Source organism: Pseudonaja textilis, chromosome 16, assembly GCF_049901715.1.
Source record: "Pseudonaja textilis isolate UNSWEBS1 chromosome 16, rPseTex1.2, whole genome shotgun sequence".
NCBI classification, from domain to species: domain Eukaryota; kingdom Metazoa; phylum Chordata; class Lepidosauria; order Squamata; family Elapidae; genus Pseudonaja; species Pseudonaja textilis.
The window spans coordinates 222,521-246,898 of record NC_142005.1 but is presented as its reverse complement, the minus strand read 5'-3'; the positions used below and the strand labels follow the sequence as shown (position 1 = coordinate 246,898).

General features: G+C 45.1%; 1 protein-coding gene across 5 annotated transcripts in view; it reads right to left on the bottom strand.

Annotated features, from left to right (window-relative positions):
• ARHGEF2 (Rho/Rac guanine nucleotide exchange factor 2) overlaps nt 1-24,378 on the bottom strand; it is a 168,795-nt gene that overhangs the window by 36,743 nt on the left and 107,674 nt on the right. For 4 of the 5 annotated variants that reach the window (XM_087913749.1, XM_087913748.1, XM_026721827.2 and 1 more), the window contains 3 exons: nt 16,055-16,205; nt 1,800-1,867; nt 4-67 (listed from right to left, as the gene is read on the bottom strand). In XM_087913749.1, the coding sequence (XP_087769875.1) occupies nt 4-67; nt 1,800-1,867; nt 16,055-16,205 (283 nt within the window). Of the gene's footprint in view, nt 1-3; nt 68-1,799; nt 1,868-16,054; nt 16,206-17,225; nt 17,467-24,378 lie in introns of those variants that run through there. The other variant, XM_026721828.2, reaches the window with a different exon arrangement.

The window sequence follows — 24,378 nt, the reverse complement described above, 5'->3', positions numbered from 1 at the left end:
CACTTTTATTCCTGAGGGACACCGTCTGCAATGCCGAACTGTTCTTCAGCAAGGCCGCCTTTTGCTGCTGCAGGGGGCGGCGACAGAATAAAGAAAGAAGACATTTAAAAAGTCATCAAAAATGACATAACTCAAATCAAGAAGCTTGGAAATCCCTTGTCTATTTTTCAGGCATGCTTTTTCAAGGAATTCAGGGATGAGCCATGAAAGCTGGTTGGGTGACTTTGGGACCACACACCCCCCACCTCTCCTTCCCTCCCCCACCAACCCAACAGAGTTATTGTTGTGGAGAAAATAGGAGGAGGAAGATATGTTGGATATGCTCACCACACTGAGTTATTTGTAAAAAGGGGGGATACCATTAAACAAATAATCAATTAATCGTAGGAAGAGAAATAGCCCTTCTTGAAATTTCTGTCTTTCATAAAATATTAACATTTTAATACAGTAGATTAAACAGAGTTGGGAGGGGCCTTGTAGGTCATCTCGTCCAACCCTCTACCCAAGCAGGAGACCCTACACCATTTTTGACAGATGGGCAATCCAGTCTCTTCTTGAAAGCTTCCAGGAATGAAGCTCCCACAACTTCTGAAGGCAACTTCTGTTCCATGGGTTGTAGAAGTATTGTAGATATATTGTAGAAGTAAACTCTCTCAAGCTCAGCCTGTCTTTCAGCCCTTGTTCCTCCTGGATTCTTGGAAGCTCCCGGACAGAGATTATCTTTTTTTAAAAATAAATTATGTGAATTGCCAAATGAATTACAGAGCCTTTTCTTCATCCTGGCACTCTCCAATGGTCAGCCAAAGGAAGGTTGGCCTTTGTCAGCTTTGGAAGCTATATTTTAGTTAGAATTGTAATGGTGAACCTATGCCACGTGTGCCACAGGTGGCACACAGAGCCATTTTGCCGGCACACGAGCTGCAGGCAAACTTACCTCACTGTGCATGTGTGCACCTCACAGCTGATTTTTGGCTGGTTTGAGGCCTTTTTCGGCCTCCCAAAGGCTTGAGGAAGGCTTCTGCAGGCTTCTACAAGCTTTGTAGGCCGAAATCTAGCCCCGTTTAGTTACTTCCAGTATTTTTCGAAAAACAGGAAGTGACGAAACAGGGCTAGTTTTTGGCCTGCAAAGCTTGCAGAAGCCTGCAGAAGCCTTTCTCAAGCCTTTGGGAAGCCGAAAAGGTCTCAGACTGGCCGAAAATCAGCTGTGAGGCGCAGTGCAGGTAAGGGGGTGACGGGGTTGGGTGGGTGGGTGATTGTGGGCACATGCGTAGGGGGAATGGGGGTGTGTGCATTGCCTTCTGGGTGCTGGCACACAAGTGCAAGCATGCAAGCGCACGCACAATTTTTGTCACGGGAGCCCAAAAAGGTTAGATACAACTGAGTTAGAATTTGGGAATTTGGGAGGGGGAATTTAATAGAGAGGTGGAAGTTTAGATGTAACAACATTCTTCTCCTAAAGTCAAGGACAAGTTACTCTGCACCTGGGAAGGAGTGGTTGGAGGAATGTCTCCAGTTGGGACGATGGGTGATTGGACCATGGGATGGACTTGTGGCTGCAGGGGAGGGATTTTGAATTTTCAATTATGAAGGGAAAACCCAGAACGCTCAGATTTGGGTTTCCCCAGATGTGCCAGTATGATTTCTTTAGTTTTAGGGTCATTTTTCAAGCTTTTCCAGAGGGGCTTGAAACTTGAGAATGTTTTTTAAAACCGAAGTTGAGTCCCCCGGGTCCAATCAGGAAGGGCAAAGGGGGCAGTCCCTGCCTGTCAGCCAATTCTCCTTTTCCTCTACCTGCTCACCTTTTGCTTGACTTTGGTACAGTTGGGCAGACTGTCTTTGCAGCGGTTGTGAATGGTCACATTGCAGGCTGGAAAGGAAAAACAAAGGCAGATTGAGAAAGGGACATTAGAAAAATAGGATAAAGAGACTACAGTATTAATGTTATTGCGATGAATGTTATTGTAAACACCTTGATTACGATTGCCTAAAAACAATTGTAGCCAGACAACACGCTGTTTGATTGAAATGGAATTTTTATATATTATATTAATAAAATAAATAAAACTTTTTAAAAAAGGAGAGAAAGGGACATCAAAGGACATCAGTTGAACACAGACACAAACACACACATATTGGCGCACGTGATTGATCTCCAAAAGCTGAGCTTCATCAGCAGGTAGATGGGAGACCACCAGGAAATCCCAGGGCCATAGGTTACATTGGAAAGGCCAAAATAAAAAAATAAAAAAATTGGGAGCAATTAAAGGCAAACCACTTCTACATTAGGGCTGTATAGATGCGATTTGAAGGAGACTGTCTTCAGATATAAAGCCATAAATATGCCTTTCCCCTCACCCCAAACAGATTGGCTAGGATTGCTTCCCAGGACTACATACACGTCTTGGGTTCAGTATAAAATGGTACCTGCATTTGTCCACCTGTTGTTTTTACACCTTACATTAGTTCACGCTAAGTGATAGTTAACATGTTTAGCTGATAGAATACAGAGTTGGAAGGGACCTTGAAGGTCTTCTAGTCCAACCCCCTGCTTCGGCAGGAAAACCTACACCACTTCAGACAAAGGGTTATCCAACATCTTCTTAAAATCTTCCAGCGTTGGAGCATTCACAACTTCTGGAGGCAAGGAGTTCCACTGGTTAATTCTTCTCACTGTCAGGAAATTTCTCCTTAGTTCTAAGTTGCTTCTCTCCTTGATTAGTTTCCATCCTTTGTTTCTTGTCCTGCCTTCAGGTGCCTTGGAGAATAGCTTGACCCCTTCCTCCTCTCTGTGACCACCCCTCAAATATTGGAAGACTGCTATCACGTCTCCCCTGGTCCTTCTTTTCATTGAACTAGGCATACCAAATTCCTACAACTGTTCACCGTATGTTTTAGCCTCCAGTCCCCTAATCCTCTTTGTTGCTCTTCTCTGCACTCTTTCCAGAGTCTCAACATCTATATATGGCTTTTATATGTGGCTAAATTTAAATCTGGACAGGATGCGAGTTCTCTTGTAAATATATTGCTGAGAATGTATTTGCATAGCTTTCTGGAGAGCATCGTGAAGCAGCATTAGCCATCAGAGAAGTACAAACTTGGTTGGAGTCTAATTTTTCACTTAGGTTGATGACGTTTGCTCATGGATGGTTTCATTCTTTTTCTTTCTATCTACAGTATATCTATATCTATCTTATCTTATCTTATCTTATCTTATCTTATCTTATCTTATCTTATCTTATCTTTATCTATCTATCTATCTATCTATCTATCTATCTATCTATCTATCTATCATCTATCTATCTTTATTAAGAATTTTGATTGCTGTAGTAAAAGCTAATGCAAACTAAACTTAAATAAAGAGATTAGAAAGAAGTGCAAGAAAGAAGAAAATTATAATGAAGAAAAAGAAAAGAAATATGTAAAGAAGTGGCTTTCAATTTTCAACGTTTTGTTTTGTCGCTTCTTTGGCATCCTTCCTTTCATGGTTCATGGTGTGACTCTTGTCCCGTAGCCAGTTGGCTGCAGCGAGTTGTTATAATCCCTTCTGTCATGCCCCTGTTGGAAACTGATTTTGAGAGGGAGGTTGAGCAGCTGACAGGGAGTGGGAGTGGGGCTCTGGTGGCTGTGGAGGAAACTGGGGAAGGGCACAGTGCGGCTGGGCATTCAGAGGAAGACCCAGGGCCACCCCCTCTTCATCCTAGGGCACGCAGGGAGGAACGGAGAAAGGAACAACGTGGATTACTGGAGAGGAAAAGGCCGATTCTCTTCATTAGTTGTAGCTGGAAAAACAGGATTTAAAAAGGGTGTTTGCGCACAACACCTTGCTGGAAGCAAAGCGTGAATTATCTTTGTTTGTCAAGTCTTATCTGGGTTCTGGCATCCTCCCAATTGTGTGTGTTTCGTTATCTTTTGAAGTCTGCAATTCCTTATCCTGCCCTGTCTCGTTAATTGCTGCGGCTGGTTTGTGTTGGTTTTTATTTATAATTTAGATGTACTTTGGGTTCGGACTGCATTTCCTCCCTTTAAAAACTGTTCTTGGGAGAGTTTTTTTCTCCAGCCGATGATAACTGGATATTGGGGGCCAAGTTGGAGGTATTTAAGGGACTCTACCTACTTTTGTGACTTTGTTGCTTTTGTGCCATACCCCTTTGGGTCATCACCCTTCCGAGTTAGACATCCTTAATTCCTACCAGCTCTGTAACAGGCAAGCAAATTTTATTTCCCTTCCAAACTACAGGTAGTCCTTGACTTACAACAGTTCATTTAGTGATTGTTCAAAGTTACAACAGCACTGAAAAAAATGACTTAGGACCGTTTTCACAGTTATAACCTTTGCAGCTTTCTTGTGGTCATGTGATCAAAATTCAGACGCTTGCCAACTGGTCTGTATTTATGACCATTACTGTGTCCCAAAGTCATGTGGTCCCTCTTTGCTACTTTTTGACAAGCAAAGTCAATCATCATAATCTTTTATTTATTTATTTATTTTTAGAAAAAACTTTATTAATTTTACTTTTAAAAAACAACAACACAGCTACAAATTATATACAACAAAAAGACAAACAGGTCTTGGCATAGGCCAAGAGGGAAAGAGAGGAAGGCTTGAGAGAGGAAAGAGGGAAAGGGAAGGGAAGGGGGGGAAAGAGTAGGGAAAACAGTTATAATAAAACCATATTTTTTGTGACTGTCTGTAAGGTCCTTTCTTCTTCAAAACTATCGTCGGCGGTGCTTTTCTTTATCTCTGCTTCGGAGGCCCTCGGCCTTAATTTTCCTAGAGGTGATCTATCTTTGGTTTAGCCAATTATACAAAGGATTCCAATTGCTATAATAGGTTGAGGATTCTTTATTTTTTAATGCTTGGGTTAGTTTGTCCATTTCGGCGCATTGTAAAATTTTCTGAATAACCCTAAGTTCAGTGGGGATGGAGGGTGGGGATGATAAACAAATATCCAAAAAATCGAAGTATATTACAATCCATATCTTAACCGCGGCCAGACTGGCATTTGCCCAGTGCTGGAAACTACCCTCCATCATAATCTTTTAACGATCCCATAATCCCTTGTGCGGGATGGAGTCTGGGCAACTGAATGGAGGAGCTGCGTGTTTACTGGCCGGATGCCCTTTCTGTCACCAATGCGGAGTTCTGTTCAGCAGATACATTCTCATTGTGTCCAGGGAGAGAAACATCTGCCTCTACCTAGGATCGAACTCACAGCCACCTGATCGTGAGGCAAGAGCTCCACTTCTAAGGCCATCGCACCACTCTTGACCAGCAAAGTCAACGGGGAAGTCAAATTCACTTAATAATCAGGTTACTAACTTATCAGCTTAACGACTGTGGCCAAAAAATATCGCAAAATAGAGCAAAACTCAATGAATAAATGTCTCACTTAGCAACAGAAAAGGGGCTCAATTGTGGCTGTAAGTTGAAGACTATCTGTACACTACCGTCATTGTTAGTTCAGAAGGCGCTTTCAGCACACCACAACAAAAAGGTTTGCCAGTGATGGCAAACCTTTTTGTTGTGGTGTGCTGAAAGCGCGTGCGTGCCGGCACCCACAATGCAATGCGTCCTACCCCCTGCACATGCACGTGCAACACCCCGCCCCACCCCCTTACCTGCACTGTGCATGTGCATGCCTCCCAGCTGATCTTTGGCCCGTTTGAGGCCGTTTTCCCCACCCAGCCTTGGGAGGCCGAAAAAACGGGCCTTCTGGAAATACTGGAAGTGCTGAAACGGGCCCGTTTTTCGGCCTCCCGAGGCTGCAGAGGCTTTCCTCAAGCTTCGGGGAGGGTGAAAACGGCCTCAAATGGGCCGAAAATCAGCTGGGAGGTGTGCGCATGTGCAGTGCAGGTAAGTTTGGCTGGGGCTCGCATGCCCGCACAAATGGCTCTGCGTGCCACGTGCCATAGGTTTGCCATCATGGCTGTAGACCAAGCAAGTGCAATTTGGAATTCAGATCCCAATCCATAGTTAAAAAAGAAAAGAAAAAGAAAAAAATAAGACTCTCTTCGATTTACCCCTAGAATCTAAGAAACTCAACAATCCAACCAGGGTTTAAGAAATTTCTACTTTCCCTTCAGTGCTCAGAATATGACTGTCCTGCATAGCCTAAAAAGCAACGTGGCACCCTCATCAATTCAGTGACTCAGAGAATATCCGTCGAGAAACACAAGGCGGTCAGGAAGCGATCTAAACAGGAAGAGAGTTTGACTTTTCAAAGAGTCATTTCCTGATTATGTCTGTCCTGGGAAAGGAAGGGAAGGGCAGGAGGGGAGGGCTGCGGGACAGTTGGGTGGAGTTTTAAAGCAGCAGCTGCTTAGAGATGTCGGTCTGCGCTGAGAGGGTTGGGAAGGGTTGGACTGCGGCTTCAACTGCTCCACAGTCCCATTTCCCCCCCTGCTCTGAAAAGCCCTATATTGGTTTATTAGCTGGCTTGCTAAGAAACTGGGGAGAATCTCATTGAGGATGCCGCACAATCATAGAGACCTCCTGGTTGTAGTCGTCATCATCACCATCACCATCACCATTAGAGTTGGAAGGGACCTTGGAGGTCATCTAGTCCAACCCCCCTGCTGGAGCAGGAGAATCTATACCCACAAAAACTCCTCAACTCCATGCAAGGAAAACAAAAAGGCCAGGCAGGCTTTCAAGAGACAGACAGACAGACACACAAACACACACAACATATGGTCATTAAGTGAAATCCAGCTTCTCCCAGGAACAATGCTTGTCAGAAGCCAGCTGGGAAGGTTGCGAGGGGTTGCAATCACATGACTCAGGGACGCTGCGACTGGTGTAAAATACTACTGGGGGTTACTAAGGGCCTGGAGTTTGATCATGCAATGTGGGAGAGGCTGCGATATTCATTAAGTGTGAAGACCCCTCCGTAAGTCACATTTTTTAGTGCCAGTTATAATTTTGAATAGTTAATAAATTGAATGTAAGTCAAAGGGATCCTCTTCCCTCCTTTCCCCTCCCCTCTTGTTTTCCTTCTCCTCTCCTCCCCTCTCCTCCTCCTCTCATTTCTCTTTTCTTCTCTTTTACTTTTCTTCTCTTCCACTCCCCTCTTTTTCCTTCTCTTCTCTTCTCTTCTCTTCTCTTCTCTTCTCTTCTCTTCTCTTCTCTTCTCTTCTCTTCTCTTCTCTCCCCCTTCCCACTTTTGACTTCCTCTGAGATATTTTTATGACTCTTCAGCCTATTCTCCACCATGGATTTCCTGGTGATCCCCTGACTAACCTCAAACCATTTGCTTAACTTTTAAGTTCAGCCAAAGATGACGATATGTGGCCACCTAGCTGGGCTTAGTATAAATATTGGTTATTTTTAAACTTTTGTTAAGTTCTTGTAAACTTCTTTAAAAGCTTACTGCTAAACTGATTCCCGCTAAGGGGCCATTTTCAACTGATAAAGTTGTTTTCAACTTTAAAGAACAGCCTAAACTCTCTCTCCTTTCTTGAGCAAAACTGAAGCTTTCAGAATCAGCAGCCGCAGAAGAGGAAGTGATGTCAGGTTCTCGTTGCAGGGGAAGAGAAGTTGAGATTGGGGAAGCCAATTCTCCATAATGGGGCAGAACTCCAAACATTAAAAGGAAGTGAGAATGACTTCGCAAACCGCCCTTCCTACCTACAGGGTCAAATGCATTTTGTCGCAGTGGCCTTAAGGCTGCCAGATAGGGCACCAAAGTGTACCCTGAGGATATTAGGTTTCCTGGTTACATCTCCCTTGCCTTGGCTGCCAACTGAGTTAAACAAGGTTTCCCTGGGCAATTCCACACTGCCAAGCTCTCCGCTCATCCTCGCATTGACATAAAATAGTTTCTATGTTTTTAAGCTGCCCGCAGTCACCTTATTGGGGAGTTAGGTGGCATATACATTTAATAATAGCAATAGCAATAGCCCTTAAACTTCTATACCGCTTCACATTGCCTTTCCAGCTCTCTCTAAGCAGTTTACAGAGTCAGCCTTTTACTCCCCCAACAATCTGGGTCCTCTTTTACCCACCTTGGAAGAAGGGAAGGCTGAGTCAACCTTCAGCCCATCAGCATTGAACTCCTGGCAGTTGGCAGACTTAGCCTGCAATGCTGCACCCTAACCACTGCGCCACCATGAATAGAGTAGAATAAAATAGAAAATTAGAATGGAATAGAACAGAATAGAGTAGAAAATAGAATGCATGATTGCAAGCCAACTCTGCCCACTGCCAGAAGTTCAATCCTGACCAGCTCAAGGTTGACTCACCTTTCCCTCCTTCCGAGGTGGGTAAAATGAGGAGCCAGATTGTTGGGGGCAACAGGCTGACTCCGTAAACTGCTTAGAGAGGGCTGGAAAGCACTGTGAAGCAGTACATAAGTCTAAATGCTATTGCTACTTTCCGCCCTGCCCTGCCCTGCCCTGCCCTGCCCTGCCCTGCCCTGCCCTTCCTTCCTTCCTTCCTTCCTTCCTTCCTTCCTTCCTTCCTTCCTTCCTTCCTTCCTTCCTTCCTTCCTTCCTGTTAGACTGCAGTATTGCAGGCTAACTCTGCCCAATGCCAGGAGTTCAATCCCGACCAGCTCAAGGTTGACTCAGCCTTCTGTCTTTCTGAGGTGGGTAAAATGAGGAGCCAGATTGTTTGGGACAAGAGGCTGATTCTATAAACCACTTAGAGAGGTCTGCAAAGCACCGTGAAGTGGGATATAAGTCTAAGTGCTATTGCTATTGCCCTCCCTCCCTCCTTCCCTTCCCTTCCCTCTCCTCCCTCCCTCCCTCCCTCCCTCCTTCCTTCCTTCCTTCCTTCCTTCCTTCCTTCCTTCCTTCCTTCCTTCCTTCCTTCCTTCCTTCCTTCCTTCCCAGTTGTCAGAATGCAGTATTGCAGGCTAACTCACTGCTCACTGCCAGGAGTTCAATCCTGACTGGCTCAAGGTTGACTCAGCCTTCCGTCCTTCCGAGATCGGTAAAATAAGGACCCAGATTGTTGGGGGCCAGAGGCTGACTCCATAAACCACTTAAAGAGGACTGTGAAGCCCTGTGAAGTGATATATAATAAGTGCTACTGCTAGCGGGAAGTGCTATTTTCATCTTGGCTATTGTTGCCTTTGGATTGCTCCAATACCCTGGCCTTTGGCAACTAGGCCACTCTCTTTCCCCCTCCAGTCCGGCGCTAATGCAGCAAAGCTAGGATGGGGCAGGAAAATGAAGGGAGAGCAGCTTATGTATGTTGTGAGAACTGGGTCAACAGCACAATTCTTCTCATGTCTGAGAAAATATTTACAGACCCCTCATATCCTGGACATAAACTGTTTCAACTTCTCCCCTCTGGATACTGCGGTAGGGCATTGCATGCCAAAACAATTAGACACAAAGTTAGTTTCCCCCCAGTGAACATCTAATTCCCACAGCCCTTTCTTAGGCCTAAAGATGTTTCCCCCGTGTAGTAGGGCTGTGTTGCTGTTATCCTTCTCATCTTTCCTACTACCCTCTCCTATTGGTATCTATGGTTTATCACTTGTTGTTGTATCTTATGATTATTGATTGTAACAGTCATCTATAATATGACCTATCACTTTGTTGTTTGTATGCACACTGAGAGCTTATGCACCAGAGACAAATTCCTTATGTGTCCAATCACACTTGGTCAATAAAGAATTCTATTCTATTCTATTCTATTCTATTCTATTCTATTCTATTCTATTCTATTCTATTCCATTCCATTCCATTCCATTTACTCTATATTCTATTCTATTCTTTTTACTTTATATTCTATCCCATTCTATTCTATTTATATCCCATTCCCATTCTCCTATTTTATTCTATTCTATTTTAGTCTATCCCATCCCATCCTATTCTATTTCCACTCCCTTCCCTTCCCTTCCTTTCATTTCAATATCTTCCAGTATTCTTTTTACTCTATATCCTATCCTATTCTATATTCCATTCCCCCTTTCCACTTTTCTTTCCTTTCCTTTCCTTGACCAAATATGTTGTTTTGGATTTTGCTCTTGGCATGTGTGAATATCATCATGGCATTAAGCCACAAACCATAACTGTATCCCCAATGGACAAGTGAGCTTGTGTGGGAGGGAGGGGCTGACAGCATCTCTTCTTTGGAGACGTCTAGTTTTGACAGTCCTAGATCTGCATCAGGTTCTTCTATCTTATTTTAAATCCATCTGGCAAATCTCAGGGCCAGTATCATTTACTTTATTTTATTTTATTTATGGAGCCGTGGTGGCACAGTGGTTAGAGTGCAATACTGCAGGTGACTTCTGCTGGCTGCCAGCTGCCTACAATTTGGCAGTTCAAATCCCACCAGGCTCAAGGTTGACTCAGCCTTCCGTCCTTCCGAGGTCGGTAAAATGAGGACCCAGATTGTTGGGGGCAAGAGGCTGACTCTCTAAACCGCTTAGAGAGGGCTGGAAAGCACTGTGAAGCGGGATATAAGTCTAAGGGCTATTGCCATCACCTTCCTTCCTTCCTTCCTTCCTTCCTTCCTTCCTTCCTTCCTTCCCTTTCCTCTTCCTTCCTTCCTTCCTTCCTTCCTTCCTTCCTTGGGAAACCAAAGAGTTTTAAAGCTTGCTGGCTACAGGATCCTTTTTTTCTTTTCTTTTCCCAAGCTACAGAGGCATCCCCCACGTTTGAAAAAGGAAGGTTTTAAGGCCTGTGGGCTCTGGCCAAGAACTGTCCCAGATAAGGGCGCTCTGGAGACAATGAGACCATTCAGCCAGACGATACCCCTGGCTGCAGAGGCCCCTGGGACAGAAATGCAACTTTGCCCACTCCCCCCACAAGCCGGACTCCTGTGATGAAACAAGGGAAAACCAGCCAAATCTGGCTTGAGACCAGTGGGGAAAGAGCAAGCAAGGGGAGGGCCCAGCTCCCCAAGACAGCCAGGCTCCCTTCCGGGCCAAGTCCTGCACTTCGGATATGTCTTTTACAAAAAGGTGCGATATTGTGCATCAGACACAGGGAGTCCTTGACCTACGACCACGATTGAGCACCTCCCAACTTCTGTTGCTAAGGGAGACCCGTGTTAAGTGAGCCCTGCCCCATTTTATGACTTCTCTCGTCCCCGTTGTTGAGTGAATCACTGTGGGTTGATCAATCCGTAACCGGTTGGTTAAAGGGAATCTGGCTCCCCGTGGACTTTTTGTTTGCAAGGAGGTCACAAAAGGAGATCCCGTGTGACCTCCGGGACATGGTGACTGTCATAACTCTGAGTCGGTTTCCAAGGGTCTGGATTTCGATCACCTGATGCTGGAGGAGTCTGGTCGTCAAGGATGGAAAAATGGTCCTCCTAAGTCACTTTGTAACTTAGAACGGCCACTAAATGAACTGTTGCAAGTCGAGGATCTACCTGTATGCCTTTTGGGACAAATATGAGAGGAAGGAGAGCCGCCTACCACGGTGTCCCTTGACAATGGAGGGATTCCATATTTTTTTTTTACTACTGGTTCTGTGGGCGTGGCTTGGTGGGCGTGGCTTGGTGGTATGGCAGGGGAAGGATACTGCAAAATCCCCATTCCCTCCCGAGCCCACTAACTATTGTGGTTCACTGGCAGCCAGTGCAGACAGCAGCGGAATCGGACCGTGGGAAGAATGGGGACCAGTCTGGGAGTCTGGGGGTCCTATGTCCAATACAGAGATGGGGCCAGGACCATCGGGGAGTTATGTGCTGAATCTGGAGTCTGGCAGCAGCGAGGCAGAGGAACAAGGGGAGCCTGGCTCGTGGCCCAGTAGTGGGATGCGGCCCGGGAATTGGGGACCCCTGTACTAAGATCACCTTTAAATCTAATCCCTGAGCACCTTTGCCACCTGCCACCTCCGTCCTAAATTACTCCCTGAAGATCCATCCTTCCCAATTCCTGTCCACCCTGAGATTTATAGCAAATCTCAGCAGCGCTACCTGCTCAGCATGAAGCTGTCGCCATGTGTTGCAGCTGGCACAGAATGGGCAGCTTTGGCACATTGAGTTTGGGATTGGGGTGCACCCACACAGCTTCTCACCCTCTTTCTCCTGCTTGCAGGGCGGAGGCCAGGCGTTGGAAGAGGGTTGGGGGCTCACGGTTGGCATGGAAGAGGCTCTAATTTCAGTACAGAAAAGGCCCAAAGAAGAACAAATGAGCACAAGGAACAGAGTGCCTATGAATCACTGATTCTTACACTGATGTTGATATTGATTGCATTTATACCCTTTGTTCTGTCTACTCAGTATAAAGGGAAGGCTTAGCAAAGAGCCATAGAGATAGGCTGGAGTGAGCGAGGAGAGAACGAGAGAGAGAAGAGAGAGAGAGAGAGAAAAGGAGAGAGAGAGACAGAGGAGAAATAAGAGAGAAAGTGAAGAGAGATAAGGACAGAGAGAGAGAAATGAGAAAAAGAGAGGGAGAGAGAGGAGAGAGGAAAGAGAGAGAGAAGGAGAGAGAGAAGAAGAGACAAGGAGAGAGGGAGAGAGGAGGAGAGAAAGAAAGAGGAGGAGGAGAGAGAAGGAGAAATAAGAGAGAGAGAAGGAGAGAGAGAGAAGAGAGATAGGAAGGACAAAGGGAGAGAAATGAGAAAAAGAGAGGAGAGAGGGAGGGAGGGAGAGATCTCTTCCAAATCATTCAAGGCATTTCAGGACCAGCCAACGATTTGAACCCGCATCTCTCTGGTCACAGCCCAATGGGTTTACTGTGATACTAGGTGGGAACAAGCCTCTCAGTGGGATGTACTAAGAGCGGCCAAAGGGATGCTTTGCCTTGTCCCTGGAGGGGCTTATCTCCCTCAACCTCTTGATCTGCTGGGGGAGGCCCAGTTGCCAAGCCTCTGAATTTGCAAAGTTCCTAAGGGTGAATCCCGCAGGCCCATCAGCCAAAAAAGCTAATACAATCCCTGGTTGTATAAACAGAGGCATCAAAGCACATGAAGTATTAGCACCACTTTATAAAACCTTAGTAAGGCCACACCTAGAGTACTGCATCCACTTTTGGTCACCACACTATAAAAAAGACGTTGAGACTCTAGAAAGAGTGCAGAGAAGAGCAACCAGGATGATGAGGGGACTGGAGGCTAAATCATACGAAGAACGGTTGCAGGAACTGGGCCTGGCTAGTCTAGGGAAGAGAAGGACCAGGGGAGACAGGAGAGCAGCCTTCCAGTGTCTGAGGGGGGGCACAAGGAGGAGGGGGTCAACTTATTTTCCAAAGCACCAGAAGGCAGGATAAGAAGCAACGGATGGAAACTGATCCAGAAGAGAAGCAACCTAGAACTAAGAAGAAACTTCCTGACAGTGAGGACAATTAACCAGTGGAACAGCTTGCCACCAGAAGGTTCCATCACTGGAGGTTTTAAAGAAAAAACTGGACAGTCACTTGTCTGAAATCATATAGGATCTCCTTCTTGAGAAGGGGCTGGACTAGAAGACCTCTAAGGTCCCTTCCAACTCTATTTTGATTGATTGATTGAAAAGTAGCGATGTAAGAAACAGAAGACTGGCATAAGCAGTTCTTGGAAAAACATTTGCATTTCCCAGCAAAAGTCACTCTGAAATACAGGTATCCCTTAACTTACGAGCTGAACCGAGCCTGAATTCTGTGGTTAAGTGAGATATTTGTGGCAAGGTCCTAAAATCGGGAAAACTCACTTAATAACGGTCTTGCTTAGCAACAGAAATTTTGGACCCAATTGGGGTCATAAGTTAAGGGTTTCCAAGGAAGAAAGCAGTTAACATAAAGCCAACACACAGTATGCGACCAGGCTTAATTATCTCGGCTTATTTCTGAACAGCCGATGTTAATCAGAGTTTCTGCCTGCTGGGTTGCTAAAAATGCCTTTTGGGGGACAGTGGGTGGGTGGGTGGGAAATAGATGCACCCTTTCATCCCACTTAAAACAGTAGAGGTGAGAGTGGATTTTAGGAGGGGCTTTTCTATTCTGCCACCAATATCTTACTATATTAGACAACGCAATATTCAATCCTAGAGATCTTCAAGTTTCTGGGTTCTATAATCTCCCAGGATTTGAAATGGACACCTAACATTAGAGCCATCATTGAAAAGGCACAACAAAGGATGTTGTTCTTGCACCAACTCAGAAAGCTCAGAAGTGCCCAAGGAGCTGCTGATGCAGTTCTACAGAGGAATAACTGAGTCTGTCATTATATACATATATAACGTACAGTATATAACTGTCTGGTTTGGCACAGCAACCAAACAGGAAAGGGACAGACTTCGACGGAGAGTCAGGACTTCAGAAAAAAACAACAACATTGCAACCCGCCTGCCTTCCATGAGGATCTGAATAACGCAGGAGCCAGAAAGGGGGCTGAGAAAATATCTGCAGACCCCTCACATCCTGGACGTAAACTGTTTCAACTCCTCCCCTCGGGATGGCGCTGCAAGGCATTGCACGCCAAAACAACCAGACATGCCATCACTCTGCTGAACAACTAAGTCATTCTGACTGATTGTCTGATTTCTCTTCTTGTCTGATTTCTTTGTCTGATTTCTCTTCTTTCCTACTATTGTCAACTCATAAATCATTCCTATGCCTGTTTTAGTAGTTGCCATAAAAAAAAAAGGGAAGGAGGGGAAAGAAGGAAATCTGGAAGCAGTTTGAAGGCGAAAGTACATTCCAACTCTTATCTTTAAAAGATTGTAACTAAACTACCAGAGCTTTTGCCCTCAAATATATTTAATTGGAAAATATGAATGATGACACCCAGCCTGTGAACGTGCTCAATTGGAGAATCTGGTTTATGAGACAACCAAGGAGGAGAGGAGAAACAGGGTCACAGGGGACTGTAAATTACGTCTGCCAGAGTTGGTTGCATACAGGGCAGTGCCAGTATGTCGCCTCTAATGAATCCTTTGAAATTTTTTGAAGCTTGGCTTGAGAATCATAATTTAATTAGGGCAATTGCTGGAATCCTGACAACTATCTTCTCCTATTTGGTTTCTTACCATTTATCAATGGTTGTTTGCAACTTACATTTAATGCTCGTAACTATGATTTACGACCTGTGAACTATTACTTGCTGTTTATATGAGCTTATGCACCGGAGACAAATTCCTTACAAGTGTCTGATCACACTTGGCCAATAAAGAATTCTATTCTATTGTTGACTGTTTACTGCCACAATGTGCACCAACTTCCAACGGCACTGTCTTATGCCTAAGCATATTTAACTATGTAGTAGAACTGTACAGGTGGTCCTCGACTTACAACAATTCAGTCAGTGACATTTCAAAGTTACAACGGCACAGAAAAAAGGTGACTTGCAACCATTTTTTCACACTTATGACCATTACAGCATTGCCATGGTCACGTGATCAAAATTCAGATGCCTGGCAACTGACTCATATTTATGACGGTTGCAATGGCTTGGGGGACATGTGATCCACTTCTGCGAGCTTCTGGCGAGCGGGGAAGCCAGATTCACTTCATGACAGTATTACCAACTTAACAACTGGAGCGATCCACTTAACAACGGTGGCAAGAAAGATCGTAAAATGGGGCAAAAGTAACTTCACTTTTCGCTTAATTTACTTAAATTTTCACTTAAAGGTAAAGGTTCCCCTCGCACATGTGTGCTAGTCATTTTTGGCTCTAGGGGGCGCTGCTCATCTCTGTGACAAAGCCGAAGAGCCAGCGCTGTCCAAAGACGTCTCCGTGGTCATGTGGCCGGCAGGACTAAAAGCCGAAGGCACACGGAACACTGTTCCCTTCCCACTGAAGGGGTCCCTATTTTTCTACTTGCATTTTTTTACATGCTTTCGAACTGCTAGGTTGGCAGAAGCTGGGACGAGGAACTCATTCCATTACGTGGCGCTAGAGATTCGAACCACCAACCTTTCTGATCAACAAGCTCAGCGTCTTTGCCACTGAGCCAACAGCAATTTTGGGCTCAATTGCAGTTATAAGTCAAGGACTGCCTGTACATGGATTTGTGCTACTCTAAGGGAAATTAAAGTGGGAGGGGAAAGGATTGGGGAAACCGCCCCCTCCTGCCTCCCAACTGTTGAGCACACACTTTCACTCTGCTGAATCCATTCCAAATTATGACACATAGACACCCCGAGTTCATCAGGAAGAGGCTTACTCACTTGGACAAATCAGCGCCTCTTTCGCAGTGATGCTCTTGTTACACGCGTAGCACATGGTCATGCCAGAGACCGTAATGGAAGTGAAGAGGTGCCCATTGGTGTAGCGGGCGTCCTTATCTTTGCCTTCCTTCATCCTTTCTTTTTCTTTGTTCTGAAGAAAAAAAGAAATAAAGAGAAAAGGGGGTTTGTTTCTTATCAGGAGGGAACTGGTAAACGAAATCCTCTTGACCTGAATTGCTGGATTCTGATTTTTCCTGCCACCTCAAAAGCATTCACACATTCGACTCCATCACTTACGTAGGGTGGGATCACACAGATGAATGCATGTTATATTTAACACCAGAGAGGCTGCATTAAAAAAAAAAAAATTTAATTTTTCAGATACCTTTAATGCAGACATACCTGGGAGTGGGCACATTAAAATCTTTAGCACTCAAGTACCAACATGCCAATATGAAAACATGTTATATTCTTTTTTTCCTGAAAACCACAAAATCTGAAAGTATTTGAGGTCAGAAATACAGCAACTGGGGGCCACCTTCCTGATCTATACCATATCCAAAATTTTCTGTAGCACATTTCTTCTTATGTATAGACTCACTTGAGAGAAATGTTGCTTAAATAATTTTCAATCCAAGATAATGCTTACCCGTTTCCCATTTTGCGTGGAAAGACTTAGCTGCTGAACCTGAAGCTGTACAGTAAAAGACCCAGGACCCTCTCAAATTACAAGGGGTCTCTAAGATCATCAGCACCAACCCAACTGACCCACAGCGAGGACCCTTCCCGTTTCCACATCTACTTATGGAGTTGATGGGATTCGGAACAAAGCCAAAAAGCTTGACCGCTTCAACAAATGACTCAAAACCAGCAAGCAAAATGCAATTTAAAAAAACAAACAAACCTAAAACCAGCTGAATTCCACCTCTTTATCATAAGTAGAAATCAATCAGGCTTGTAAAAATGTGCTACTGCACATTTGATGTGTCAAGCCAGCGACTTAAGCTATAAATACTTTAAAAAAAAAAAAAACACCAACCAAACTTTCAGAGGAAACAAGTCGCTTAAGAAAATTAACCAGCCCCAATTCCCTCCTGATTCTGACCTCATACAGGATGGCCTCTTCTTCACACCCAGACGAAAGACCCCAAACACCTGTCCCCAAACACACCTTTCCCACGCTCCCTCTCTGGTTCTGGCTCAGCCGCTGTCCGTTCCTGCTCCCCCCTGGGACGGGAAGGGGGTGCCCAGGGGCTCTTGACATCCCAAGGGCCAGTTGCCCTTCGTAAACTCTCGGAGCGCTCATCCTAGCCCGAAGGAGGATCTGGACTGAGTCATCTGAAACCTCTGGTCTGACTCAATCCCCTGAGCAGCAGCAACGAAAACCGACACAGCCCCACGTTGTGAGTTGGCTTGGAAAGCCCAGATTGAGGAGATGCGACCGAGGAGGAGGAGGAGGCGGAGAGAAAAAACGAAGAGGAGGAGGAGGAGGAGGAGGAGAGAGGGAAAAGAAAAAGAAAAAAAAGACACTCAGGCAGTTTATCTTTTCCTGTACCTCTCTTGCTTCCTATAACCATGACAACCATGCGTCTGACGGAGAAATTCCACCACCGTCCCTGTCGTGCATAGATGCCTCGGCACTCAAAGACAAGCAAACTTTCAGCCAACCTGGTGCTCTCCAGATGTGCTAGCTGAGTTCCAAGCTATCTAGAAGACTGGGGGAAGGCTCATAAACACCCATAAAAGACCTTTGAGGTCTTCTAGTCCACACACACCCCCGCTCAAGCTCATAGAATTTAGGCTATAAGGGACCTTTGAGGTCTTCTAGTCCATCCCCCCAACCCGCTCAAGCTCAAAGACTCTAGGCTATAAGGGACCTTTGAGGTTTTCTAATCCATCCTCCCACTCAAGATCATAGAATTTAGTCTATAAGGGATCTTCAAAGTCTTCTAGTCCACCCCCCCCCGTTCAAAGTCTTCTAGTCCACCCCCCCCCGCTCAAGCTCATAGAATATTCTATGAACTTGGGGGGGGGTGGACTAGAAGACCTCGAAGGTCCCTTATAGAATCTTAGAATCTAGGCAGGGCTATAAGGGACCTTTGAGGTCTTCTAGCCCACCACCCACCCACCCCCACTCAAGGTGATAGAGTCATAGAATCTAGGCAGGGCTGTAAGGGACCTTTGAAGTTTTCTAGTACACACACACACACACTCTCTCTCTCTCTCAAGGTCATAGAATCTTAGAATTGTAGGGCTAGAAGGGACCTTGGAGGTCTTCTAGACCAACCCTTTTGCCCAGGGCAGGACTCCTTATTCCATCCCAGGCAAATGGTTGTCCAATTCTTTTCTGGAAAGCCTCCAGGCACATGAAAGGGAAAAAAAAAACATCCTTTGGTGTCACCTATCTGGAGGAGGATTCTGCTATCAACGGCTTGGGCCAAATTCATGTTCAGCTATCATCCCCTTTGCAGGGTTAAGGTACCTACATCCCGTATACCTGCAAAGTGGACCTGCGCAGCCCCCCCCCTTTCCGTTTCACATCATGTGCAGATGAAGTGAGCCACTTTGCAAAGAGTCTAAATTTAACCCAATGAGCCCTTTTTTGTGCCTTCTTAATTCCATGTTTAGGAAGCTTTTGATTGTCACTCCAAGGCTTAAATTGGAAGGTCTGAGTCAATTGCAGAGGGCTTCACCTTTGTGAATAGAGGGGTAATCTGTTCCGGAAAACATGGGCCAGGTGATTTGTGGTCCGAATCTGCAGAAAGTCACTTTCCGTGGATGCTGCCGGACCATCGGAGATTTCTCTGACGCCCAGGTTTTCCAAATCCGCTGGAAAATGCAGCCAGGATAGTTTCAGGCTGTTCTGCTTGTTGAATTCTCTCTGGGCATAGGAGCAAAACCAGTGAAACAATCCCTACTCACGGTTGCTCCTGCTCTCTCCACCTTCCCTCTTGACTACTGCAATGAGCTGTAGGTGGGGCTGCCCTTGAAAAGCATCCGGAAGTTCCAGTTGGTGCAGAATGCAGCGGCCCGCATGGTTTTGTGCGGACCTTGTGTCACTTCTCTTGTGTTGGTTGCCGATTTGCTTCCGGGTGCAATTCAAGGTGCTGCTTGTCCCTTTAAAGCCCTTCATGGCTTGGGGCCTCAGGTGGGGGGGAAGGATAACCATCTCTTGCCAGTCACATCTACACGACCCATCAGAGGCAAGGAATGCTGTGGGTCCCACTCCCGAGGGAGATCCCCCTGGTGGGATCCAGAGGAAGGGCCTTCTCCATGGTGGCTCGCTTCCCCTGGAACATCATCCCTCCAGAAATTAGATTGGCCCCATTGTGACCCTCTTTTAGAAGGCCCTGAAGGCCTGGTTCTGCCAGCGGGCCTGGGGAACCCAGAGTGAGACAGTGTTGTGGTTAGCCGGCGGCAGGTGTGGATGACTGAGGAGAGCGAGGACTCAGATGAGAAGCCAGGACCATCAGGGAGTGGACTCCTGCCTTCAGAGATTGTGGGGGCTGGCAGCAGCGATGAGGAGGTTCCCGAGGAGCCTGTGCCAAGTGCACGTGCGTGCAGAATTGCTCGTAGGAAAGCAGCTGCAGCAGCACAGGCGACTCAGAAGTAAGGCTGCAAGGTAATGGCCCCCCCTTCAAGAAGATAAAAGCCAGCTGTGAAACAAATGTTCTTTGCAGAAAGCAAAGACGTTTTGAAACTCCAGCCTCGTGGACATTCCAGTATCCTGAGTTTGTATTTGAAGATTCTTGTGTTGCAAATTATTTCTTGTCTCTTATCTTTTGGCTGTCTCGCACAGTTTGGCAAGGCTTGTGCTTATCACAGCTAATTATTTTGCAGAAGCACTAAAAGGTTTCTGTTCCCTTTGGACTGTGTTTGATTTGTGGAAAAGGGCGTGGGTCAGAACAGGCGGAGCCCATTAATATGAGTGTGGGTTGCCATGTGTGTGGGGTATGTGTGTGTTATTATTTTATTATTATTTCTTCTACATTGCGTTTTTATTTTCTGTAGGCCGCCTAGAGTTACCGTGAGTGAGTAGGCGGCTGTATAAATTTTCCAAACAAATGAATAAAAGAACTTCCTGCTTCTTCCTTTGTGACTTCATCTTCTTCCTCTTCCCAAGGCATTCCAAACTGCTTATTTATCACTCTAAAGGGCTAATGGGCTAAAGGGCTCTTGGACGTCAACAATAAGGGTAGGTGGTAAGGTGGAACACCTGAAAGACTGCGCTGCAACGTCAGTTAATTTTAATTTTTTTCTTCTTCAGAAAACTGGAACCACCTCAGCATTTGGGAAACCCCTAAATCCTTTGTAGAAAATTAATAATGTTAAAACATTTACGACCACTTAAGTACAAGCCAGTTAATGTGGCTGCAGTTGCCAAAAAAGCCAATGCAGTCATAGGCTGTATCAACAAAGGGATAGCATCAAGACAATGAGAAGTGTTAGTACCACTTTATACTGCACTGATCAGGCCACACTTGGAATACCGTGTCCAATTTTGGTCAATATGATACCAAAAAGATGTTGAGACTCTAGAAGGAGTACAGAGAAAAGCAATCAAGATGATCAGGGCTCTAGATGATAAACTGTGTTAAGAACAGTTGCAGGAACTGGGTATGGTAGTCTAAAGAATAGAAGGATTATGGGTGACATGACAGCACTCTTCCAATATTTGAAGGGCTGCCACAGAGAAGAGGTGATCTACCTATTCTTAGTAAGGCCACACCTAGAGTACTGCATCCAGCTTTGGTCACCACACTATAAAAAAGATGTTGAGACTCTGGAAAAGGTGCAGAGAAGAGCAACCAGGATGATGAGGGGACTGGAGGCTCAAATATATGATGAACGGTTGCAGGAACTGAGCTTGGCTAGTCTAGCAAAGAGAAGGATCAGGGGAGACAGGAGAGCAGTCTTTCAATATTTGAGGGGCTGCCCCAGAGAGGAGGAAGGGGTCAAGTTATTTTCCAAGGCACCCGAAGGCCAGAGAAGGAAGAATGGAAGGAAACTGAACAAGGAGAGATTCAACTTGGAAATAAGGAGAAGTTTTTGATAGTGAGAACAATCAACCCATGGAACAGAAGTTGCCTTCAGAAGTTGTGGGAGCTTCATCACTTGAGACTTTCAAGAAGAGATTGGACCAGCCACCTGTCAGAAATGGTGTAGGCTCTCCTGCTTGAGCAGGAGGTTGGACTAGAAGACCTCTGAGGTCCCTTCCAGCTCTGGCATTTTTTATTCTATTCTGAACTAATCACATGACTCATTTGATAATACGCCTGCTCAGACTCAACAATGCTCTTCCAAGGCATTCATAGAGTAAGTACAGCATTATTCCTTGCACATGGCTGATAGTGTGATTGGGCTGTGGCAGAGACCCAAAAAAAACCCCATGCTGATGCAAACACCAGAAATGGGAGCTCCAGGAACTTGGACCAGATCCCTTGGCTTGACAGAAGCAGACAGAGAAACCAACTGGAACAGAGACAAAGTCAAGAATACAACTTTATTAAGTCCAAAAAAGTCTAAAAGGACCCACAAACCAAACTGCAGTACGGCTGCAAGTGACCCCAAATAGTGGAAAGTCTTAGTTAGAAAGGCCCCAGAATGAAAATATCTCCAAGCCCTGTGATCAAGATTAGGACTCTGGTAAAGTGAAAAATGGTCCCAGCAACCTCCCCTAAGAAAGGAGAAGCAAGAAGACAGGGACTTCCTGTTGCCAAACCTTTGTGCAATAATGCAGTCAAGAGGGTTGATTCTATTTTTTTGACAAGAGCTGACTTAAGAGTCATGTGTCTCAGCAAATATGGGGGGGGGTAGGGGAGAGAGAAAAAAGAAGCTGGCCCTTCTGTAAGGGCCCCTGCAGCACAACAAGCCACACGAGACTCAGCACACACAGCTGTGCTCTTCTTGCAAAGCTTGTACAAAAGCTGGGTTGGTTGTCTTCCCTCCCTGCCTAGCAACTGGAAACCCGCAGCCAGCAGTTTTCAAATCTCACTTACTTGGGGAGATATTTCCCATAGTAGAATATAAGCCAAGTGTGATGGGACACACAAGGAATTAGTCTTGGTGCAAATGCTCTCAGTGTCCATAAAAGAAAATATCCATTTGTCAAGAGACAGAATCATCAGGTACAATACTTAATAATAGTCATAGGGTACAATAAGCAATCAAATCATACTAGGAAACAGTCCATATAAATCGTAAGGATACAAGCAACAAAGTTACAGTCCTACAATCACGAGTGGGAGGGGATGGGTGATAAGGAGTGATGAGAAGATTAACAGTAATAGTAGTGTACACTTTGTAAATAGTTGGAACAGTGTTGAGGGAATTATTTGTTTAGCAGAGTGATGGAGTTTGGGGAAAAACTCTCCTTGTGTCTAGTTGTTCTGGTGTGCAGTGCTCTACAGAGTCGTTTTGAGGGAAGGAGTTGAAACAATTTATGTCCGGGATGTGAGGGGTCTGGAGATATTTTCACAGCTCTCTTTTTGACTCGTGCAGGGTACAGGTCCTCAATGGAAGGCAGGTTGGTAGCCGTTGTATTTTTTCTGCAGTCCTAATTACCCTCTGGAGTCTGTCCTGTTGGGTTGCAGAGCCAAACCAGGCAGTTATAGAGGTGCAGATGACAGGCTCAATAATTCCTCTGTAGAACTGGATCAGCAGCTCCTTGGGCAGTTTGAGCTTCCTGAGTTGGCGCAGAAATAACATTCTTTGTTGTGCTTTTTTGATGATGTTTTTGATGTTAGGTGTCCATTTTAGGTCATGTGATATAGTAGATCCTAGAAATTTGAAGGTCTCTACTATTGATGTTGTGTTGTCTAGTATTGTAAGAGGTGGTAGTATGGGAGGGTTTCTTCTAAAGTCTACCACCATTTCTACGGTTTTGAGTGTGTTCAGTTCCAGATAGTTCCAGTTAAACCACGAGGCAAGTTGTACAACCTCCTGCCTGTATGCGGATTCGTCATCTCGAATGAGACCAATCACTGTTGTATCATCAGCAAACTTCAGTATTTTAACAGATGGATCGTTTGAGATGCAGTCATTGGTATACAGGGAGAGAATATAGTAAGAGTTGCAGGAGATTTTGCAAAAGGTGTTTTGCAAAAGATACCCTCCCTGCCCACCCAAAAGAGTTTGTCACAGGCACGACGTTCGTTCAAAGGGGAGTTAATTCACAGTAGGCAAGCTGCCTACTATGGGTAGTCCTCGACTTGTGACCACAATTAAGTCTCCAAAATTTCTGCAAATCGAGATGTTGATTCAGTGCGTTTTACCCCCCATGTTATGAGTTTTCTTGCCACAATTGCTAAGTGAATCACTGCAGTTAAGTTAGTCACAAAGTTGTTAAGGGAATCTGGCTTCCCCATAGAGTTTTGCTCCTCATAACGTGGCAAAAAGGAATCACGTGACCGTGGGACACTCGCAACTGTCGTAAGTATGAACCAGTTGCCAAGCATCTGAAATTTGAACGCATGATCAAGGGGATGCTGGGAAGGTTGTAAGAGTGAGAAACGGTCATATTCAAAGATGTTTTGACATATGAAGCATGGTTGCAGGAACTGGGCATTGCCACTAGAGAAAAGAAAGACTAGGGGTGACATGATAGCAGCATTCCAGTATTTGAGGGGCTGCCCCAAAGAAGAGGAAGGGGTCAAATTATTCTCCAAAGCACCAGAAGGCAGGATGAGAAGCAACGGGTGGAAATTCATCAAGGAGAGAAGCAACCTGGAACTAAGGAGAAAGTTCCTAACAGTGAGGACAAATAACCAGTGGAACAGCTGGCCACCAGAAATTATGGGTTCTTCAATCCTGGAGAAGAAGAGGCTGGACAGTCACTTGTCTGCAATGATCTAGGGTCTCCTGCTTGAGCAGAGGGTTGGACTAGAAGATCTCCAAGCTCTAACCTATTCCCATTCCCTATTCTATTCTATTCTATTCTATTCTATTCTATTCTATTCTATTCTATTCTATTCCTTCCAATATCTATTCTATTCTATTCTATTCTATTCTATTCCTTCCAATTCTATTCTATTCTATTCTATTCTATTCTATTCTATTCTATTCTATTCTATTCTATTCTATTCTATTCTATTCTGAATTCTACTCTACTCTACTCTACTCTACTCTACTCTACTCTACTCTACTCTACTCCACTCCACTCCACTCCACTCTACTCCACTTTGGAAAAAGTGCAAGGAAGAGCACCTAAGATGATCAAAGGCCTGGAGACTAAAACCTATGAAGAATGGTCGTAGGAACTAGGTATGGCCACTCTAGAGAAAAGAAGGACTAGGGGTGACATGATAGCAATATTCAAGTATTTG